The sequence below is a fragment of the Balaenoptera borealis genome, assembly GCF_965194805.1.
Source record: "Balaenoptera borealis genome assembly, chromosome: 8".
Classification (NCBI taxonomy): domain Eukaryota; kingdom Metazoa; phylum Chordata; class Mammalia; order Artiodactyla; family Balaenopteridae; genus Balaenoptera; species Balaenoptera borealis.
Genome location: NC_138865.1, coordinates 29,145,435 through 29,168,540, shown reverse-complemented (window position 1 = coordinate 29,168,540; position 23,106 = coordinate 29,145,435). Strand labels below are relative to the sequence as shown.

General features: G+C 37.2%; 1 protein-coding gene across 7 annotated transcripts in view; it reads left to right on the top strand.

Annotated features, from left to right (window-relative positions):
* LOC309633573 (contactin-associated protein-like 3) overlaps positions 1-23,106 on the top strand; it is a 164,127-nt gene that overhangs the window by 89,308 nt on the left and 51,713 nt on the right. For 5 of the 7 annotated variants that reach the window (XR_014247619.1, XR_014247620.1, XM_082402514.1 and 2 more), the window contains one exon: positions 14,718-14,828. The exons of 1 other annotated variant lie outside the window; for it this stretch is intronic. Coding sequence is in view for 3 of the 6 variants with exons in the window: in XM_082402514.1 (XP_082258640.1) it covers positions 14,718-14,828 (111 nt within the window). In the remaining 3 variants the exon portion in view is untranslated. Of the gene's footprint in view, positions 1-5,196; positions 5,623-14,717; positions 14,829-15,141; positions 15,325-23,106 lie in introns of all 7 variants that reach the window. One more of the 7 variants, XR_014247622.1, reaches the window with a different exon arrangement.

Sequence of the window (23,106 nt, the reverse complement as noted above, 5' to 3'; positions counted from 1 at the left end):
TAGCCATTCTCACAGGTGTGAGGTAATGTTTCACTGTGATTTTGATTTGCAGTCCACTTAGGATTCGTGACGTTGAGCATCTTTTCATGTGTCTCTTGGCCATTTTGATGTCCTTTTCGGAGAAATGACTATTTACTTCTTCTTCCCATCTTTTAACCAGATTGTTTGTTGTTTGTTATTGAGTTGACTGAGTTCCTTATATATTTTGGATATTAATCACTTATTTGATAAATGGTTTGCAAAATTTTTCTCCCATTCTGTAGGGTGTCTTTTCATTTTGTTAATTAATTTATTCTTTTGATGTGCAGAAGCTCTTGAGTTTGATGTAGTCCCATGTTTTGATTATTTTCTTTTATTGTTTATTCTTTTGGCATCATGCCCACCAAATGATTGCCAAGACCAATATCAATAAACTTCTCCCCTAACATTTTCTTTTAGGATTCTTATGGCATCAGGTCTTATGTTTAAGTCTTTGACCCATTTTGAGTTAATTATTGTGAGTGGTGTGAGATAGGGGTCTACTTTCAGTGTTCTGCATATGTTTCTCCAATTTTTGCAGCACCATTTGTTGAAGAGGCTATCCTTTCTCCACCGGGTATTCTTGGCTTCCTTGTTGAATACTAGTTGACCGTATATGCCAGGGTTTAATTCTGGGCTCTCTATTCTGTTCCGTTGGTCAATTTGTCTTTTTTCCCCCCAAGTACAATACTGTTTTTCTACTATGGTTTTGTGGTATAGCTTGAAATCCAGAAGTGTGGTATCTCTGGCTTTGCTCTTTTCTCTCAAGATTGCTTTGGCTGTTTGAGGTCTTTTGTGGTTCCACACACATTTTAGGATTGTTTCTTCTATTTCTGTGAAGAATGCCTTTGGTATTTTGGTGAGGACTATGTTCAATTTGTTGATGGCTTTTAGAACTATTGATATTTTAACAATATTAACTCTTTGGATCCATGAACATTTGTTTGTGTCTTCAATTTCTTTGATTTTGTTTGTGTCTTTCCATTTGTTGGTGTCCTTGATTTCTTTCAGCAGTTTTGCAGTTCTAATTGTACAGATCTTCCACTTCCTTGGTTAAATTTATTCCTAAGTATTTTATTGTTTTTGATGCTATTGTGAAAGGGATGGTTTTCTTTATTTCTTTCTCAGATGCTTTATCATTAGTGTAGAGGAATGAAATTGAGTTCTGTACGTTGACTTTGTATCCTGCCAATTTACTGAAATTGTTGATTAATTTCAATAGTTTTTTGGCTGATTCTTTGGGATTTTCTATATATTCCATCATATCATCAGCAAATACTGACAGTTTTACTTTTTCATTTCTGATTTGGATCTATTTTCTTTCTTTGTCTTGCATAAGTGCTCTAGCTAGGACTTCCAGTACTATATTGAAGAAGAATAGTGAGACTGGGCATCCTTGCCTTGTTCCTGGTCTCAGAGGAAACACTTTCCATTTCTCTCCATCAGGTATAATGTTACCCTTGTGTTTGTTATACATGGCCTTTATGTTGAAGTATGTTCCTTCTATACCCAGTCTGTTAAGGGTTTTTATTATGAAAGGCTGTTGTTTTATGTCAAATGCTTTTTCTTTCTCTATTGAAAAGATCATGTGATTTTTATTTTTTCTTTTATTGATGTGATGTGTTGGATTTATTGATTTGCATATGTTGACCCATCCTTTCATCCTAGGAGTAAATTCCGCTTGGTCATCGTATATACTTCTATTAATGTGTTCTTGAATTTGGTTTGCTAATATTTTGTTGAGAATTTTTGCACCTATGTTCATCAGGGATATTGGTCTATAGTTTGCTTTTCTTGTGGTATCCTTATCTGGCTTTGGTATCAAGGTAATGCTGGCCTCATAGAACAAGTTTGGAAGTGTTTTCTCCCCCTCAATATTTTGAAAGAGTTTGAGGAGGATTGGTAGTACTTCTTTCAATGTTTGGTAGAATTATCCAGGGGAGTTTTCTGGTCCTGGAGTTTTCTGTGTTGGGAATTTTTAAATGACTGATACAGTGTCTTTACTCATTATTGGTCTGTTCCTACTTTCTATTTCTTCCTGATTCAGTCATGGTAGGTTGTGTGTTTCTAGAAATGTATCCATTTCTTTTAGGTTGTATAATCCATTGGCATATAATTGTTCATAGTAGTCTCTTATGATTCTATGTATTTCTGTAGTATCAGTTGTAATGTCTTCTCTTTTCATTTCTAATTTTATTTATTTGACTCTTCTTTTTTTTCCTGAGTCTAACTAAAGGTTTGTCAATGTTGTTTATCTTTTTGAAGAAACATTTTGTAGTTTCCTTGATCCTTTCTATTGTTTTTCTGGTTTCTATTTCATTTATTTGCATTCTGATACTTACTACTTCCTTAGTTCTGCTAACTTTGGGCTTAATTTTTTCTTCTTTTTCTAGTTCCTTGAGGTCTAAAGTTAGGTTGTTTACTTGAGATTTTTCTAACATCTTAATGTATTTATTGCTATAAACTTTCCACCCAGATCTGCTTTTGCTGCATGCCATGATATTTGATATGTTGTGTTTTCATTTTCATTTGTTTTGAGATATTTTTTATTTCCTTTTTGATTTCTTCTTTGACACAATGGTTGTTTAGACGTGTGTTTACTTTCCACATGTTTGTAGATCTTCTCATCTTCCTCTTGTTGTGGACTTCTAGTTTCATACCAATTGTGGTCACAGAAGATAGCTGATATGATTTCAGTCTTCTTAGGTTTGCTAAGATTTGTTTTGTGACCTATATCATATGATCCAGCCTGAATGTTCTATGTGCACTTGAGAAGAATGTGTGTTCTGCTACTGTTGGATGGAATTTCTATATGTGTCTATTAAATCCATTTGTTCTAAGGTGTGGTTCAAGTCCAACGTTTCTTTGTTGATTTTCTGTCAAGACAATCTATCCATTGCTGATAGTGGGGTATTGAAATTCCTGCAATTACTGCATTGTTGTCTATTTGTTCCTTAATATCTATTATTACATACTTGTATATTTCAGTGATCAGGTTTTGGGAACATAGATATTTATTATTGTTATATCTTCTTGATGTAGTGACCCCTTTACTGACCTTCCTTGTCTCTTCTTACCTTTTTTGGCTTGAAGTGTGTTTTGTCTGATACAAGGATGGCTATACCCACCTTCTTTTCATTTCTATTTGCTTGGAATATCATCTTCCATCCTTTCACTTTGAGCCTATGTGCCTTTAGAGCTGAAATGAGTCTTCTGTAGAGAGCATAGAGTTGGACCTTGTTTTTTCAGCCATGCACCCACTATGTGCCTTTTGATCGGTGAGTTCAATCTGCTTACATTTAGGGGTGATTATTGATATGTAAGAATTTACTATTGCCATTTTATCTTTTGCCTTCTGCTTATTTTGTCTCTCTGTTGTTCCTTTTTTCTTCTCTTTCTGTCTGCCCTTATAAGTTGGTGGTTTTCCATGGTGATTTGCTCACTCTCCCCTTTTTTATGTTTATGTTTCTGCTCTAGATTTTTGCTTGTGGTTACCATGAAGTTTACATAAAACATCCTACAGGTAAAATAGCCCCTTTCCTGCTGATGCCAGTTTATCTTCATTCACCTATAAAGGTTTCATCTGCTTACTCTTCCCCTTTTCTATTTTTAATGTTAGAAATGATCTCTATGCTGTGATTTCATTACCAAGTTGTAGTATCTATAGCTATTTTTAATGTTCTTTTCCTTTAACCATTATATTATAGTTAAGAATTTAATATACTGTTCTAGAAAAGATATACAGTATTCTAATTATGAGTATTTATCATCTTAATCAGAGTTTTGTGTACTTTTGTCTTTTTGTTTCAGCTTGAAGAGCTCCTTTCAACATTTCTCATAAGGCAGGTCTAGTGGTGGTAAACTCCCTCAGCTTTAGTTTGTCTGGGAAAGGCTTTGATTCTCCTTTATATCTGAAGGATAACTGCCACATATTCTTAGATGGAAATTTTTATCTTTCAATATTTTGAATATGTCATTCCACTATCTATCTCCTGACCTTCAAAGTTTTTGCTGAGAAATCTACTGTAGCCTAATGGGGGTACCTCTGTAGGTTGCTGTCTTTTTTTTTTTCCCCCCCCTGGCTGCCTTTAAAATTGCTTCTTTATAATTGAATTTTGACAGCTTCATTAAAATATGTTTTGGAGGTCTTTCTGTGATGCGATAACAAGATATTCTGTTAGCTTCGTGGATCTGTATATTCATCCCTTCCCCAGATTTGGGAATTTCTCAGCTATTATTTCTTTAAATAAACTCTGTCCCCTTCCCACTCTCTTCTCCTTCTGGGATGCCCATTATTCTTACGTTTCCCTTTCCAATAGAATCAGATATTTCTCATAGGCTTCACTTTTTAAAAATCTTAGCTCTCTCTTTTCTTCCACCTGAATTATTTCTATATTTCTATCCTTGAGCTTGCTAATTCCTCTTCTACCTGATTTGCTCTATTTCCAGTGCATTGTAATGCATTCTTTATCTCATTTATTGAGTTCTTCAGCTCCCGAAATCTGTCTGATTCTTTTTTAGAATTTTAATCTCTTTGGTAAAGTATTCCTTCTGCTTGTTATTTTCATTCCTAATATCATTGCATTGCCTTTATGAGTTTTCTATTGAATTTCTTCATAACAGCTATTTAAAACTCTTTATCAGTTAGATCACAATATTCCATACCTTTGGGTTTGGCTACTGGAAAATTGTCTTTCTTTTTTTTGCGATACCGTACTACCATGATTCCCTAAATAAAAAATGGAACACCATTTTTATTTAGGTAAGACTTTGTTTACTTTGATCCTAAGAATGCAACAGGTTGGTAGTTAGGAGCCTTCCTTTCCAGAAGGTGGCGCTATGGCACAAGTTTTTGGTTTCTCTTACCAGCGTTAACTAGCGGCTTCTAAGATTGGGAACCCACACAGTTAAAACAAAACAAAACAAAAACAACAACAACAAAAACAACGCGTGGTGGCAGAATGTGGGCGCAGGGGGGAGGTGTGTACTTAGCACTTGGGGCTTTGTGGGTGTCCATGGCCTGGTAGAGGTATCCTCAAGTTGGGATGGGGGCGGTGTCCCGGGGGTCCTTGGGTGGTCGGTCCCCTTGCCTCCAGGGGCAGACAGCAGGAGACATTTTACTTCAGTTCTCTTTGTCTGTCTACTTACCTTTCCTTTCCCTCTGCCCATTCACTGCAGTCTCTCCTCAGAGAGAGCAACTGGTCCCGCCAGCTGTAACACACGTGGCTGGGCAGACTTCCAGTCACTGCCTTCATCCTCCAGCTCCTCTGCCAGAAAGGTGGTGCTGGCTCGCTGCCAGAACAGCAGCCGCCTTCTGTGCTGTCACAGCCTCCTGCCACCAGCTCTGCAGCCACTTACCTCAATCCCTGCTACCTACTCCATGGTCCAATCCACCCACTTTGGATGCACAGGTGGATGGATCTCTTGGATGTCGTTGTATGCTGTGGATAGGTGCTTTTTTTTTTTTTTTTTTCTGGTTATGGACGTCCTAATAGTTGTAAATCAAAGGAGAGAGAGAAAAAAGGAACGATTCACACTATCATGATACTGACGTCACCCCAAAACTGCATATTTCATTGCTCTGTGACTATTTCAACAATTTGAGTAAGTTGTGTGGCATATTAGACTTTGCCCCTTAAATGGATATTTCAGATTTATATACAAGCAAGGAAGTTTTCCAGTTAATGAGCTATGGATAGTGAAAGTCTTTTTAAACTAAATATTTAAAGTAATATCAATACTAATATGAGTCAACAGCTGAGTTTCCCAAGTGCATCTTTCTGGGCACTAGCGTGATAGGGCTTCAGATTTTTGAAAGTATGTCTTTTACACTGCCCAACTCTCCAATTCTGGTTTAATAACCACAGAACCTAATACAGATACCAGGGCTACTCATATGAAAACTGCAGTTTAGTGCACACTCCTGGTGGCCACGTTGAGGGTCTCTCCTGGCACAGTTGAGGTTTTCATCCACTGCAGAGATCTCTCAGCTCCTGTCCCGAGTGTTGTACATTTCCTTCTCTGAAGAACAGAATGTGTCTGCCTTAAGTACACAAATAAATCCTCTCACTAAATCAGAATTTCAGGGGCAGGGATGGGGAATTGCCCCTTGGGTATCAGTGTCTGAAAAACTGCTGTGTCTATTTCTCCCCTGAATTTCATTGCACAAAATTATACAATCTTGATAAATCTAGAGATGTTACTTCTAACACAGACATGTTCTCATCTTTCCATTTGTGAATTATTTTTGAAAAATATCTGAGTGTGTTGGATTGCTGAATTTTACTGACATGCCCTGTTTAAGCAGGAATGAGAATGCCTTCTGAAATGAATACTTCATTGGCAGTCCCTTCCTATTAGTGAGAACCCCTCTTCTCTATCTATATTTTCCTGGGTCCCACTATCACATACCTACCCCACGCCCAGCCTGGAAATTAAGACCGCATGATTTTTCTGTTAGGATGAACTTGGCTGTTTCAATGTTTTAAGCTCAATATATGTCAGGGTTGAAATATAATTTAGATATGGAGATTTAAGAAAGTTGCTCTCGGACTTGTGATCAATTTAATTCAGCAAACATTTATCAAATGCTTACCATGTGCCAGGCACTGTGATGGAAGCTGAAGAAATAAAGATAAATAGTGGTTCTTTAAAAAAAAAAAAGTGCTGTTCCTGTATGAGAAGCAGTATGATTCATTAAACTGGCACAAGTTATAACTTTAGAAACACTCCCACCACTGGGAATCTGTTCCTTTTGTCGAATATAATTTTTCAGCAGTCATGAGTGAATAATAATTGGGATAATTAAAATTGACCTTTAAAACAGATCTAAATCCTTGTCTGCTTAGGGTGCTGAAGCAGGACAATCCATGAAAAACTACAGCCATTCTCCCTCCAGATATTTGATTCCTCTGAAGGCTGGTAGAGTCACACACCCTTGCACAATTTTAAAACCATGAAGGGATAGAACTCAGTTTTATAAATGGGCTCCAGGATGTATAACTGGGGAAAAAAAACCCTGAAAGTTTCTCTTCTTTCTCAGTAAGTTATTTAAATCATAGCACTTATTTTTAAGTGAATACTCAGGGTAGTTGATAAAGAGAAAGCCCCCCTGCCCTTTTTTAAAAATAAACTTTATTTTTTGAGCAGTTTTAGGTTTATGTAAAATTGAGCAGAAAGTACAGAGATTTCCCATATACCCCCTTCCCTCACACATGCTTATTTAGCCTCTGCCGTTACCAGCATCCTTCTCCAGAGTGGTGTTGATACTTTTTTTATTTTACAATTGGTGAACCTGTGCTGACACATGATAGTCACCCCAAGTCCATAGTTGATGTTTCACTCTCGGTGTTGTACATTCTGTGGGTTTGGACAAATGTATAATGACATGTATCCAGCATTATATTATTGTACAGAATAGTTTCACTGCTCTTAAAATCCCTTGTGTTCCTCTTATTCATTCCTCTCTCCCATCTAAACACTGGCAACCACTGATCATTTTACTGGCTTCACACTTCTGTTTTTTCCAGAATATCATATAGCTAGAATTGTATGGTATGTAGCCTTTAAAGACTGGCTTCTTTCACTTAGTAATATGCATTTGGGTTTCTTCTGTGTCTTTTCATGGCTTGATGGATCATTTCTTTTTATTACTAATGTTCCACTATATGGATGTACCACAGTTTGTTTATCCATTCCCTACTAAAGGTGTCTTGGTTGCTTCCAAGTGTTGGCGTTTAATGACTAAAGCTGCTATCAACATTTTTGTGCCTGTTTTTGTGTAGACATAAGTTTTCAACCCCTTTGGGTAAATACCAAGGAACAGATTTTGGATTGCATGTAGGAATATGTTTAGTTTTGTAAGAACCGGCCAAACAGTCTTCCAAAAAGGCTGCACCATTTTGCATTCCCACCACCAATGAGAGTTCCTGTTGCTCTACATCCTTGCCAGCATTTGGTGTCATTAGTGTTCCAGATTTTGACCATTTTCATAGGAGTGTAGTGGTATCTCATTGTTGTTTTAATGTGCATTTCTCTGAAGACATATGATGTGGAGCATCTTTTCATATGCTTCTTTCTCATCTGTGTATCTTCTTCGGTGAAGTGTCTGTTAAAGTCAGCTTAGGACCATTTTTTAACTGGAGTTGTTTGTTTTCTTATTGGTAAGTTTGAGTTCTTTGTATATTTTGGATAAAAGTCATTTGTTCGATGTGTATTTTGCAAATATTTTCTCCCATCCTATGGCTTGTGTTTTCATTCTCTTGACTGTCTTTTGCAGGGCAGAACTTTTTAATTTTAATAAAGTCCATCTTATCAGTTCTTTTCTTCATGGATCGTGGCTTTGTATCTACAAAGTCTTTGCAGAACACAAGTTCATCTAGATTTTCTCCTATGTTCTCTTCAAGGAGTTTTATAGTTTTGTGCTTTACAGTTAGATCTGTGAACCATTTTGAATTAATTTTTGTGAAAGGTAAAAAGTCTGTGTCTAGATTCATGTTTTTGCTTATGGAAGTCCATTTGTTCCATTACCACTTATTGAAAAGACTATCTTTGCTCTATTGTATTGCCTTCGCTACTTTGTCAAAGGTCAATTGATTATATTTGTGTAGGTCTACTTCAGGGCTCTCTGTTCTGTTTCACTGATCTATTTGCCAGTTCTTTTGCCAATACACTGTCTTAATTACTGTACCTTTATGGTAAGTCTTGAAATCAGGTAGTGTCATTCCTACCACTCTGTTCTTCTTCAATATTGTTTTGGCCGTTCTTGGTCTTTTGCTTCACCACATAAACTTTAGAATCAGTTTGTTGATATCCACAAAATAACTTGCTTGAATTTTGATTGAGATTGCCTTGAATCTATAGATCAATTGGGAAAAACTGAAATCTTGACAATCAATATTGAGTATTGTCCATGAACATGGAGTATCTCTCCATTTATTTAGTTCTTCCTCAATTAATTGCTCAGAGTTTTGTAGTTTTCCTCATATAGATCTCATGCATATTTTGTTAGATTTATACCTAAGTATTATATATTTTTTAGGTGCTAATGTAAATAGCATAGTGTTTCAGATTCCTAATTCCACTTGATCATTGCTGGTATATAGAAAAACAATTGACTTTTGTATTTTAACCTTGTATCCTGTGACCTTGCTATAACCACTTATTAGTTCCAGGAGTTTTTGCATAGATGATCTTGTCATCCATAACAAAGACATTTCTTTCCTAATCTGTATCCCTTCTATTTCCTTTTCTTGTCTAATTGCATTAACTAAGACTTCTAGTAGGATGTGGAAAAGGAGTGGTGAGAGGGAAAATCTTTGCCTAGTCTTGATCTTAGTGGGGAAAGTTCCCAGTTTCTCACCATTAAGTGTGGTGTTAGCTGTAAGTTTTCGGTAGATATTCTTTATCAATTTGTGAAAGTTCAACTCTATTCCTAGTTTACCAAGAGTTTTTACCATGGATGGGTGTTGGATTTTGTCAAGATGCTTTTCTTCATCTATCGATAGTACCATGTGATTTTTCTTTGTTAGCTTGTGGATGTGATGGATTACATAAACTGATTTTTGAATGTTGAACCAGCCCTGAATACCTGGGACAAATTCCACTTGTTTCAGTATGTAATTCTTCTTCTATTTTTTAAAAATCTGTTAAAATTTTTATTTTATTTTACTTTATTATTTTGTTTTTGGCCACACCGTGTGGCTTGTGGGATCCTAGTTCCCTCACCAGGGATTGAACCCGGGCCCCCTGCAGTGGAAGCATGGAGTCCTAACCACTGGACTGCCAGGGAATTCCCGGTAATTCTTCTTATACATTGTTGGATTTGATGGCTAATATTTTGTTGAGGATTTTGCATCTGTGTTCATGAGAAATATTGGTCTGTAGGTTTCATTTCTTGTAATATCTGTGATTGGTTTTGGTATTATGGTACTATTAGCCTCATAGAATAAGTTAAAAAGTATTCCTCTGTTTCTATCTTCTAAAAGGGATTATGGAGACATGGCATGATTTCTTCCTTAAATGTTTGGCAGAATTCACCAGGGAAGCCCTCTGGACTTTGTGCTTTCTGTTTTGGAAGGTTATTATTATATTATTAAAATAATTATTTGAATTATTGTTTCAAATTTTTTAGTAGATATTTGTCTTTCTCCGTTTGACTTATTTCACTTACTATGATAATCTCCAGGTCCATCCATGTTGCTGCAAATGGCATTATTTCATTCTTTTTAATGGCTGAGTAATATCCCATTGTATATAGGTAGCACATCTTCTTTATCCATTCATCTGTCCTCAACAAAATACTAGCAATGCAAATCCAACAATACATTAAAAGGATCATACACTATGATCAAGTGGGATTTATCCTAGGGATGCCAGGATTTTTCAGTATCTGCAAATCAATGGCTGTGATACACCACCACAAGTTAAAGAATAAAAACCATATGATCACCTCAATAGATGCAGAAAAAGCTTTTGACAAAATTCAACACCTATTTATGATTAAAGACTCTCCAGAAAGGGTCCTAGAGGGAACATATTTCAAAATAATATAGACCATATACAACTAACCTACAGCTAACATCATACTCAACAGTGAAAACCTAAAAGCATGTCCTCTAAGATCAGGAGCAAGACAAGGATGTCCACTCTCACCACTTTTATTCAACATAGTTTTGGAAGTCCTAGCTGTGGCAAACAGAGAAGAAAAAGAAAAGGAATCTAAATTGGAAAAGAAAGAAGTAAAACTGTCACTGTTTGCAGATGATATGATATTAGACATAGAAAATCCTAAAGGTGCTACCAGATAACTACTAGAGCTCATCAATGAATTCAGTAAAGTGACATTTTCTTTGCTGAGGAATTTTTAGTCTACTTTAGAACATAATGCATATTGAAAAGATGCCATTTATATACAGTTGTGTATAAACTGGATTTGAAAGTTCTGAAGAAACTAAGAGCATGCATCACCAAGGAGCTGTAGTAATCCAAAGAGGTTTGTCTGGGACTGTTTTTTATTTATGGAGGGGGTAGATTTAAGTAGTTTTAGGAGGAGGTCAAGGGTCTGGAAAACACTCAGAGAGTGTCACTTAGATTGAGAGGATTAAGGCAACTATGTTTTCCCCAGCTATGGGAAGTTCCAAATTTCTAAGATTTTACCTGGAGAAAAGAATATATATATAATTTTTAAAAACAGAAGCTGAAATATTGTTTAATGATTTCAGTATAAAGCTGTTCTGTTGGCAGGACAAACAATAGGCCATTGACTAAAATGATGTTACAATAGGTACAACTACTGAGACAATGTTTGCTCATTTAATACATAAGAACGTATTATAGAAGCATGCACACAGGGATGTGCCGAGCACTCTGATCTGCATCATACATAAATCATGAACAATTACGGTGTGTCTGTATTTTCTATAAGACACGTTACAACGGATCCTCAGTTTCCCTTTAGAGTTCCTAAGCTTTTCTGAGAACATTTGAGCTTCTGAGTACATTTGCACTTTTGAAGGAATAAGTGCATTTCAAAACTGAGATTATTTCATAGAATAATTTCTTATTAATATGAGTGTTATTATGAAGAGAAATAAACTTGCTTTAGCCTATTGAACTGTAATATTATCTGCCTATTTTCATTTGTTAATTCTTACAAGATTATTACTTGTACTCACCTCATTTTCCCCCTAAGTGGTAAATAGTTGTACTTTTCAGTTGTTTTGCCATCTCGTTTGTTAAAAACAATTATTTATGAATAATTGTTGTAGCTTTGAAGCATTTCAGGATTCATCTTTTTTTTTTGGATAGAAATAGTATGTATCAGACTATTGATAAGAATAATATTCAGTGGAAATCAAATATTTTTTAATGATTCCAGAAAAAGAAAATTAAGTTGTGTCTTAACAATTTTGGCTCCAGGAATCGTAGTATAAAATATAGACATTTCAGATGGAAAATAATGGTTAAGGAGATTTTTGGATGGCATCTGAGACTTCACCTAACTTGAATGTAATTTAGTTAAAACCACAGTGAATGTACTGAAAACACTGTCCAAACACAGAGCTGCTCTTTTCCAAGTACCTTATTGGACATGGTCACGTTTTTTGATCACGTGCATTCTCAAATTTGACTGTGTGGAAGTGAATTGGAACAACCAATTAGGGTTGTAAAGAAAATGATCACTTTTAAAATTGTTTCTCAAAGGCAAAGATGACTTCATAAGAGCGAGTACATCTTACTCTTTTTTTTTTTTTTAAAGACTAAGATTCATATGCCTTCTTTTGAGGAAAGAATAAAAAATGAGAATATGGCTTGGAACGTTGAATGCTGCCTTCTATATCTCTCTATAGGGAAAACGTCCTTATAGAATATTTTGAAGAAGCTTATGTGATGACTTGTCTTACCATACTGAAAATAATAAAAGCAAACACTATTAATCCTCATAGAAACCCTATGAATTGTGTGATTCCCCTTTGTCCAGTTGTGTGATTCAGTTGTGTGACATCCTCATTGTACAGATGAGGTAACTGAGGCTTAGGGAGGGCCAGTGACTTCCCAAGAGTAGGCAGCTTGGTAAATGTCATGCCCACACCCTGTCTGGCTCCAGAATCTACACTTGGTCCTCACTGTTTCCAACCCAGAAAGGAGAGACCCCAATACGGTGAGATGAGAAAGATGTGAGCAGAGGGGACTGAGTGGGGAGCGTCTGGGGAGACTCAGAAAGGAAGCCGTGCTGCGGGGGGTGGGGGAGGCTGGGAAAGGAGCAGGCTTCCCAAGCTAAACAGTTGATGGAGATAATCTTCACTTACCCTCCACCAGCTCTGTGACTTTGAGCAGGTTACTTAGATCCCTGGGACCCCTTTACCTAAAGGGGGAATGATGCAGGCCTGGTCTGCTCAACAGGCAGAGAAATTGTCCCCTGAGAAATTGTCACGTTAACATTCGAGTTAGCACAGCTGACTGTGGATTGTGGATAATCCCAATCTTCTGGAATTTTCTGAATGGCTAATAATGCCCCAGTAATGTCTCAACAGCTTTGTACTTGCAGTGCACACACTCACAACGGGTGTTTCTTTGCTCTTCCTTGTGCCAAGGACCCTTCGGGCACTTTGCTGAAGCCTGACCCCTTCTCACAGCAATGCTTGTAAATGCATAAAATGTATACATAGGGTTACAAAGTAAATAGTTATATTGAAATGCTGATATCAATGTACTAGAAATTGTAACATAGTGGTTTCTTAGTTATTAGCGCATTAAAAAACAAGATCTAGTGGTGACTTTAATAAATACTGTTATTTTGAAGTAAAGGGGACCATAAACAATATTTCTAGATGTCTTGGACAACGATTGCTATTAAAATATCTGTAACTTATGTTGGTAACATATGCACGGGCACTGGTGAATATAGTCTGGTTTGTCTACATTTGTGACTGAAGAATATGCTAAATTTTAGCTAGAGGTTAGTGAAAATAAAGATGTAATTTTTTTCTATTCATCTCAACAGACCCCCTATATCATATTTGTACCACACGTTAAGAACCCCTGAGCTGTGTGGTTCACTGCTTCAAGTTCTGTGAAAAACCCTCCTGAGCTTTGATTGAACTTCTAATGAATCTTTAGATCAAGCTAGGGAAAACCAGTACCTTAAAAGTAGTCTTCCTATTTGCAATCATCGTAGTCTGAATTTATGTAGTTTTTCTTTAATGTCTTTCAATACAATTTTTATAATAATCTCCATAAATGTCCTGCAAATTCTGTAAGATTCATTCTTAGATACTTTATATGTTTTGTTAGTATTTGCTATCCTATTTAATTTAATTTCTAACTATGGATAAGTTTAGAAATACTATCAGCTTTTGTATAATGAATTGTTAAGCTAGCCAATGACTTTCAGAATTTCTACCTCCATAATCATATCATCTGGAAACGATAATGGTTGCTCTTTTTTATCCAATTTTGTGCTTTTAATTTTTAAATTTTCTCTTACGTACTGATAGGACTTTCAGTGCAATGTTCAATAGAAACGGTGGTGTCTGTGAAAGTGTTCTTTCTGATTTTCAAGGAAATACTTTTAATATTTTCCCATTTAGGAGTGACGTGCTGGAACCAATTTTTAGCAGCTAGCAAGAGCCAATCATTAACTTTTCATGAATTTTGCATGAAAATACAATCATTATTAAAAATTAAATTATATAAACATAATTAATTAAATCATATTAAAACAAAAGTAATACATTCTGAAAACTCACCACTTCCTACTTTATTTTATGTCATCTTGCTGTTATCAGTGCTCTTGAGGTTATTTACATACCTTGTGTCTGCGTGGTGAAAATACTATATAATGATTCTTTTTCCAACTTCCTGGTCAGTGACATCACGCTGCTAGCTTTGAATTGGCCATGGTACGAGTATTTACACCATGGAAAGTGGCAAATGCTACCAATCAGGGTTTTTAATTTTCCTTAAGAGCCTGTTGTTCAACGTTTACTAACACACCTCTGATCAAGACTGATGTTTGCCACAGGCTCTAGCATTTTCCTAGCCTGTTAACTAAAAAGAAAGGAAATTAAGGAAGAAGAGAAGGGAGGGTGGCAGGGAAATAGGAAGGAAAGGAAAGTAAAAGGGAAGGAAGAAGAGAGGAAGAGAGGACAGGAAAGCTTTAATCAGTGTATTAACCCGCACGTGGTGTTTCCCCCCAGATAGCTGTGACGCTCCTCTGGCGTCTGCCCTGCCCCGGGCTTCCTTCAGCAGCTCCTCAGAGCGGTCCAGCAGCCACGGCCCTGGCTTCGCAAGCCTTAATCGCAGAGACGGTGAGTCTGCAGCTGTCTTCTTGTCAATCCACGCTGATTCTTTCCCAGAGAGAATTATTTTCATTTTTAGTTCATATTCCTTCTTATAGGTCAAAACTTAATTATATTGAGTTTAATGAAACTGAAGAAAGCAGCAGGTTCATCATATCTGCTAGTATTCCTCTGCTAGCTTTCTTCTTGCTTATGATCCAGTTTTTGGTTTGTTTTGATATCTTCCTTCCCTATTGATTGCCAGCAAATGATCATCAATAAGATTTATGAGAAGGGAATTATTGGAGTCTAGATTTTTTCCAGGGTTATCATCCCTTTTTAGTTTTAGGACCGGCGACAGAAGGGTGACTAGTCAAGTGCGCTGGTCATGAATAACTACAACAACACAAGAAGGAGCCAGTGCTGCAGCCACTGGGGAAGCCTGATGTTTGCAAGATGTGAAGCTGCCAAAGGATGTCATGGGAAAATGACTCCATTCCCAGGACTTGGCCTGGGAGGAGACCAGGTGAAGGCTGCTACTGAAAATAAAGATTCCCTTCCTATTAGTGGGAAGGGAGTTAATGACTTACTTTTTGGAAAGATCCGTTTTTGCTACTTGAATGTTGTCGAGTGAATTACCTCTTCTATTGCACAAATACTAATTCAGTGGATTAAATAAGTGAATACATACACTTCAAATTCAAATGCTTTGCTACTTTTTTTGATTAACTTTTATTGGAGTATGGTTGCTTGACAATGTTGTGTTAGCCTCCACTGCACAACAAAATGAATCAGCCGTACCCATACAGATATCCCCTCCCTTTTGGACTTCCCTCCCATTTAGGTCACCACAGTGCATTAGGTAGAGCTCCCTGTGCTATACAGTATGTTCCCATCAGTTGTCTATTTTATACATAGTATCAATAATGTATATATGTCAATCCCAGTCTCCTAATTCCTCCCACCCCACCCCTTTCCCCCTTGGTATCCATACATTTGTTCTCTACGTCTGTGTCTCTATTTCTGCTTTTGTTTTGCTACTGTTTTAAGGGATAGATTTTTTAAATGAAAGATGAATTCAGAAAGTAAAAGTTAAAATTAACTGTGTCCCATGTAAACGCACTGCTGTAAATTCTGGAGATACTACTAAGGAATTGAGTGTTTTCCTCCCTTTCTTTGACATTTCTAAGATCAGAGTTAAAGTCTAGCTTGAACTTTACTGTGTCCTTAAGGATCAAATTTGGGAACCTAGTAAGTGATCAAATAGATTGGCAGGGAAGGGTAAGAACACAGGTGAAGAATTTCAATGAGCTCAGGATGGGAAGGCATGTCCATTAATTGTCCACCTTCATGGTCTTTTCCCAGGAAAAAGCATTTTGTGGCCAGATATTTACTCCTCAAAGCATCATTCATAATCATTTTTAGCACCCCAGTAAAAATATATTCTCATTGAAACCAGATTTCAATGAGATCAGTTATCAAATTACCCATTTTCGGTCTGGTGGTTATTCTAATATCAGCTTAACATCTAAACTTTCCAGTGGTTTCCCTAAAATTGTAAAAACTAAATAAGCCATATTTAATTAATTTAAAGTGGCCCGAGGGGCTTGTGTGTTGTGTTTCTAATTTGCATGTGTAGAGTATCTTTATGATTCAGGCCTCCAGTGCTATCAATATAGTGGCACTGGGAAGTTTATAAACATTAGAAGGGAAAATCCTGAAGCTTAAGATGAACTTATTTCCATTATATTTAATTAAAAAACTAATAACTCAGAATATTATAAGCCATCATTATAAAATGGTAAGTACAAAGCTTATCTTTTATATTTAAACTACTCTCTTTGCAAATTTAAATTAATTATTTTAAGAGTGGCAATCAACTGATGAGGGTTTTTTTTTCATGGTTGTTGCTACTCTGATTGCATATAGTGTACATTTCACTAAATATCCCTAGATATTACCACCTGATTTCAGACCCATTTCTAAAGCATGCTTTAGACAGCACAATTTATCAATATTCCTTCTGAAGGATTATCTATATGTGTTTTCTGTTAAAAGCCAGCATCCCAGAGTCTTTATTGACATTTCCTTTGCCTTGGTAAATGCTGGAGAACATATTAGTTCACTTTAGTTTAGATGATTATGATGTAAAATGTGGATAGTATGAAATGTGGATGAATATAATGAGGGCGATGATTCTTCATATATAGTAGTTTTAGCTTTTTGGAATATTTTGTGTATGATCTAGTGAGGAAAATCATGTTCGACTCCCTGATTGTATGGTTAAAATTTCCTTGGTCTGTGTTGTGGTATTTGGAAGTTTTAAAGAAGGTGGTCTGTCTTACACCCCTAGTTTCTTATTTTGCCCATAAGGCATTGCGCTTCTAGAATGTTCATTAAGAATTAGAAATGTCTCAAATATCACAGCTTCCACCAAGAACTTTATACATAGCAGCTGATCAATTCATCTACCTGATACATAAAGGTAGTAAGAGAATAGTCTATACATAATTTTTGATTGTATGTGTGTGCATATATATAAATTTGACCCACTGTATATAACCCCCCAAAGCCAAATAATTCAAACTTTAAGACATTTTATGATTTTAAAGTACTTCATTGATTCAACACATAACAAATGTTAATTAATTGACTAGAACTTATTGCACATTTCATGTTTTCTCTTTTACATATTTTTTACTTATGCAGTTTATGTATTTATTTTGTTTTCTATTAATTTATGAAAAGTAGTAAGATATTTCTTAGGAAAGACTTTGCAATAAATAGAAGAAAGAAGTCTATGAAGGATATTAAGAGGAATGAGCGGAGAAGTTAGGAGGGATCCAGGCGTTTCTAGGGACAGGTGGGCCAAAGCAGAGAGATGCAGACCTTGCATCTTTGAAAACCATGATTCCTGAGCATGTTACCACCTGTTTGCCAGTGTTTTCTGTGAGCTCCCTAATGGAAGTGTTGGTTATTGTAGAGATAGGAATGGGCTAGTATCATCACTCAACATTGGACTAAGTGCTCCTGGAGTTTACTTTTGAAATTTCTAGTCTGGTTCCTCTAGCATTCCCATTTTGAAGTCTGGGATTGGGTTCCAGATAATACATTTAACAAAGTATCCCCTCTGAGGTCATACACCTTACCTTTTTATACAGAGAAACACAAATTACTGGAAATGCCTGAATGTATAATTTTTCTGAACTGATGGATTTTTTTTAAGGGGTAAAACACAGACACGTACATGTATTCATATACCTATTCAAGAAAATTGATGCCATTAGATAAAAATGTAAAGTTCTTGAAGCTTTACATCTTTACAGTCAAATTGGGTTTGACTATTCATATTAGCTGAATTTGTTTCCATCAATATTAAATTGATATTTCCTAGAATTACAAGTGACCTAATATTTCTCATGTAAAATCAAGATTGCTGAAATCTGTGTATTCTAAATAAGAACATGCTATAATATTGACTTCATTTTTTTCTTCTCAAAAATCTCCTAAAGGAACTTTATGCAGTTTATTCAAGTTTATTCAAAACAAAAGTTAAAAAACCAAAACCAAAAGTAAAAAAACTACCTTAGAGTAAATCATGCTGGACTTTCATTCTAGATCTTGCATGTGAGAATAAACTTTTGTTTTTACAATTATTGTTACTGGAGGTGACCCTTCATGAAACTGGCTTTAGCATTTCAGATGCTGCTTTCCAACTCCGGATAACATGTTCTTTTTAGCCATGTGACGTGTTCTCTTTAGTCACCGCAGGCATGGTGGTGAGATAAGTGGTCTGGCCAGAGCTGATTGAGATTGATTAGGAGGAAGCGTACACACATTTTGTTCTCCTTTTTTGTTCCCCCAAAGTGCTTGCATAAACAATCATCCCCAGAAAGAGGGACAACTCCATTCATGTCCCAGATGCTGAAAATCACGCCCTCTAATGCGGCAAGCCACTCATCACTGACAGCACAAATGAGACTGCTTTAAATTTAACTTGATCAAAAATGGCATATCAGATTACTATATTGTGTATTGCAAACAGAAAGTAGATGGAGACAAGCTGAACTGACTGGATGTTTTCTTTTCTCTTTGTAATTCTTCACCTTTCCCGTACCGAGACGTTGATCATATTTCCTCACAACAGACTTATGTGTTGGTGGAGCCAGGAAAGATTTTGTCTAATGCTCCCAATACAATTGATGGCTGAGCATATTAGCAACAATTCTCAGCGTTAAGATATTTATTTCTCACTTTAGGAAGTACATTTACTAGTACAAGTTAATACTCCAGGTTTTAGCAGGAAATAAATACACATGATTAGATTAGCAGAAAATGCTTAGGCCTGGGCATCAGACACTAAATATTTTCTTATAACCTGGAACGTCTGATTATTTGGACTCTGCAATATCCCAAATAAGCTGTGATGTAAAATTCACTGTTTTTTACAAAGAAATGTTAGAAAATGGAAAGAGTGAATAATAATTTAAAATATCTAGACGTATATCAACTCCTGATATAAATCAGAATATTACTGAATACATCAAAAATGTTTGATGCAAATCTTATAATAATAAACTTGTCCCTCATATTTTTTCATAAAATCGTAGTTCTCCAGTCTTTCTATCTTTTATTCACAGGCTAGGTGCCTGGTAGAACTGGTCAGTATTCCCAAATACTAGTCTGAGCAATTCAGATGGCAATAAAAGGGCTTGCAAACCAGATTTTTATAAAGGCATATGAATGTACTGGGGAATTTTTGCCTCTGGATGTCAGATTTTTCATTCTGTTTATCTGTGCTTCCTAAAAGTTTTTAGACCTATTAGGGCCAAGACACATTCTTTATCCGAATTTTCTTAACAAATGATCCTGCAGATGCAACTGTGGGTATTGAGTGCAGTGGACAGGCCAAATGTAATAGCATCCATGTAAAATACACCCATGTACTAAAGCACAGAGCACTGTCTTGGTGACCAGGCAACTTTATTAAATCACGGCATGATGGTAGCATGTGAGAGGAGAAGCCCCCAAATCCCAGGGTTCGTGCAGACCCTGCCGTACAGTTGTCACACAGAACTCATCTGCTCAGATTTTCCCATGGTCCTTTTCAAGGTCTGGAGTCTCCAGGTTACCTCCATAGAACCTAAGATGCTAGATGAGACAAACCAGAACAAACCAAACGTGTTTTTCAGCGTTGTCAACAACCTTCAGGGAGGCAATGTTGTCATTTCTCTCTACCAAGTAGCCCAAATTATAGCACTACCCCCAGAATAAGGCAATCCTCAGTCTCTTTTGGATTCAGTGGACTCTTTTGAATGGGTGAGCATCTTCCAGGGATGCTCAGATTTCTTTGTTCCTGCTTCTTTCCAAGACAGTGTTTGGGTTTACAGAAGGGCTGGTGCCCTCATGGAGCTGGATGGTGGGGCTTCTCACGTTGGGGCTCAGCTCCTTGCTATCTGCTGAAGGGAGTTTGTCTGCTTTTAACGCTGAGGGTTACTTGGCACCTGCTCCTGAAGCCTGTGGTGGATTTACCTCTTGGTAAGACCGTGTTCCCAGGGAACAGGTCATTGTCCCCTCCGGGATCTTTGCGATGTCACTTCTTGCCTCCCTGAAGGCTGACCATGAGTCTCATTTGGTTTCCAGCCTGAGCAGCCTTGGTTACAGGTTTAATTTGCCTTTGCCAAGTTGACCTTCTGTTCAGATCCAGTCAGACTCTCATCTCACTTCTGTGCCCCCTTTTGATGGCCTGTGGGCAGTCTGGTTCACCATACCAAGGGGAAAAAGATCGTCAAATGGTTTTGTCCTGGCAGTTTAGTCCAGAAGTAACGTATCACTTCCACTCAGAGCTTGTTGGCCAGAGCTGGTCACATAGCCCCACCCAACCACCAGGGGGCGTGGAAATCGCAATCCTCCAAGTGCCTGGAAGGTAGAAGAAGGGAAATAGTTGGCAACCATTAGTAATGACTACACAGCCCCCTACAAGGTGATCTCCCAAAATTCCAAATGGAAGCCAAGACACAGCCTTTCCACAGCTTGCTTATTCCTCTCACTTTTCTGATCCCCCTGGGACTTCGTTCCTGAGCAAGGTGTCTGAATCACCCTCCCACCACCTTTTACCCTTCCTCCATTTCCTCTCTTTCCCAAGATCGTCTGGGTTCCCATCTCTTCTTCCTGCCAAAGAGGGAGACATCACACGTCCTGTTTCCTATTTTTCTCAGTTGGTTTTTGCCCTCCCTGGCTTCTCTAGGGCTTCATGGGATAATGATCACCGGCTAACAGGATTTACCGGAGAGGAATGAAAAAATTTTGCAATCCTTGCAAAATTATGTCTGTGTTTATAATCTGCCCAGTAAGTATCTTATGGTGGCCACAATTTTGCCATAGTATTTTTCCAAGAGTCAGTACTGCCTATGACGTACTTGGCAACTTCCCAAAAGGTATGTGGAAGCCCTTCTAAACACTATCCAAATTCAAAAATAGTTGTCTAGCAAATTCCACTCTGTTCTTTTCCAAAGTAATCACTTTTACATCATGTATAATATACAGAAATGTTCATGAAAGTTATTTATTTAACAGTATGTATCCTTGACATACACCGTGATGTCTTTGTGTACTCCACTTTTAATAAATATTATTGGCATCCCTATGGAGATATATTTTATCCCATTACATACTGCTTTACTCATCCAGTGCAATTACATTGCCTCTTGTAGGGATATTCCCTTTTTCTTGTTTGGAGTCACTGATGAAAGACGTACCAAATGAGGTGACCTTCAATCCTGCCAAAGGGGTGAAGTTCAATTAGCAACCTTTCATGAGGCATCTGGGATCACTAATGATCAAAGCACACAGGAGTCTTGAACTTCTGGTTTAACTTGTGGCACAGAGACTGGTCCAGGAAGGCCACAGCCAGTGACAAAGGCTAATGGAATATCTCAGTGGACCCTGTGGTCAGCTACTCCCACCTTTGCTCTGAACATTAATGAGGAGCTTCTGGACTAGGGGCTGACTGGAAGATGGTATTTCAGGGGTTCCCTGTTCTCTCTGTCCTGTGATCCTTGCAGTAGACTCTTCCCTTGTTGCCATGTTTCCTCCAAGGAAATCCAGTGGAGCAGGCTTTTCTCCGACACAAAATAATGCCATACTTTGCTGGGGATGAATGCCTACACCCCAAAAAAATGCACCTTTGTCAGTAGTATTTACATTTTGTGATGCTTAGACCTCATCCTTTTTGCATTCTCATTTTACTACTCTATTTTGTATAGCAGCTCGTCTGTACATATCTCTTTTTATCCAAGGCTTCCACAGTGTGCTTACAAATTGTAATGAATTCAGCTACATAACATCACTAAAGAAAATGGTAAGTTTTACCATCAATGGACTTTTTTTCCAAAGGCTTCTGGCTAACTGAGCAGTCAAGTATGGATGGATAATTTAGTACTCATGGTTTTATTTCTAAGCATGTCACCCTTGCATTTCCTGACATGATCCTACACTGAATTTAATTAAAAAGAAAAAGGAGCTCTTGCCTTAAGAAGAGTAACGGTGTGTCCCTGGGAAGTGGTGGGGGCCTTGGAGCAGAGCGCCTGGCCTCCTGCCCTTCTGGGCATCCTGGATTCCCCACTGCTCTCTACATATCAGAGGGAGATGCAGCTATTCTGAGTGGCCTCAACAATGATCTGGAATCATATCTGTTCTGAATAACTCAGGGGGCCTCTGAAAGATGCACAATGATGCTTTTATAGAATTAGACCAGATCTCAGAGCTGCATCTCTCATAAACATGAAGATTTCACGGGAGATGCACAAATAAACTTGGTCATACATTTTATTCACTCATGCATGAGGTATTTAGCACATGTTCGGATGGTTTATAGGCTTGCTGGGCAATTCGTATTTTATTTCTAAGGTGAGAAATGAGCAAAATCATCTTATAGTCTTGTCAATACAGAACTTCAAACACATAAGAACTGCAAAGCCTGAGATCAGTTCAGATCTGAATGCCTCTCTACTGTGTGTTTCTTTAAAACTTGGTCAGGAGTGTCTATGAGAGAAGCAAAACAAAACACACAGTAGCAATGGATTTTTGTTTATTTTATGCAGAAAGAGCTGCAGCGATGAATGTTAATTGCCAAGGGCATTGAAAGTTGTCCCTCGGGACACTGCACACAGAACTTAAGGGAGTCACGTGTGAACAGTCACACTGTACTTTTTTTCTTTAATATCACTGGCATTTAATTTGAATCACAAATTAACAAGTATACACTTATTTTTTATTTAATTTTAAATTGTCTGTTTACAAAACCATT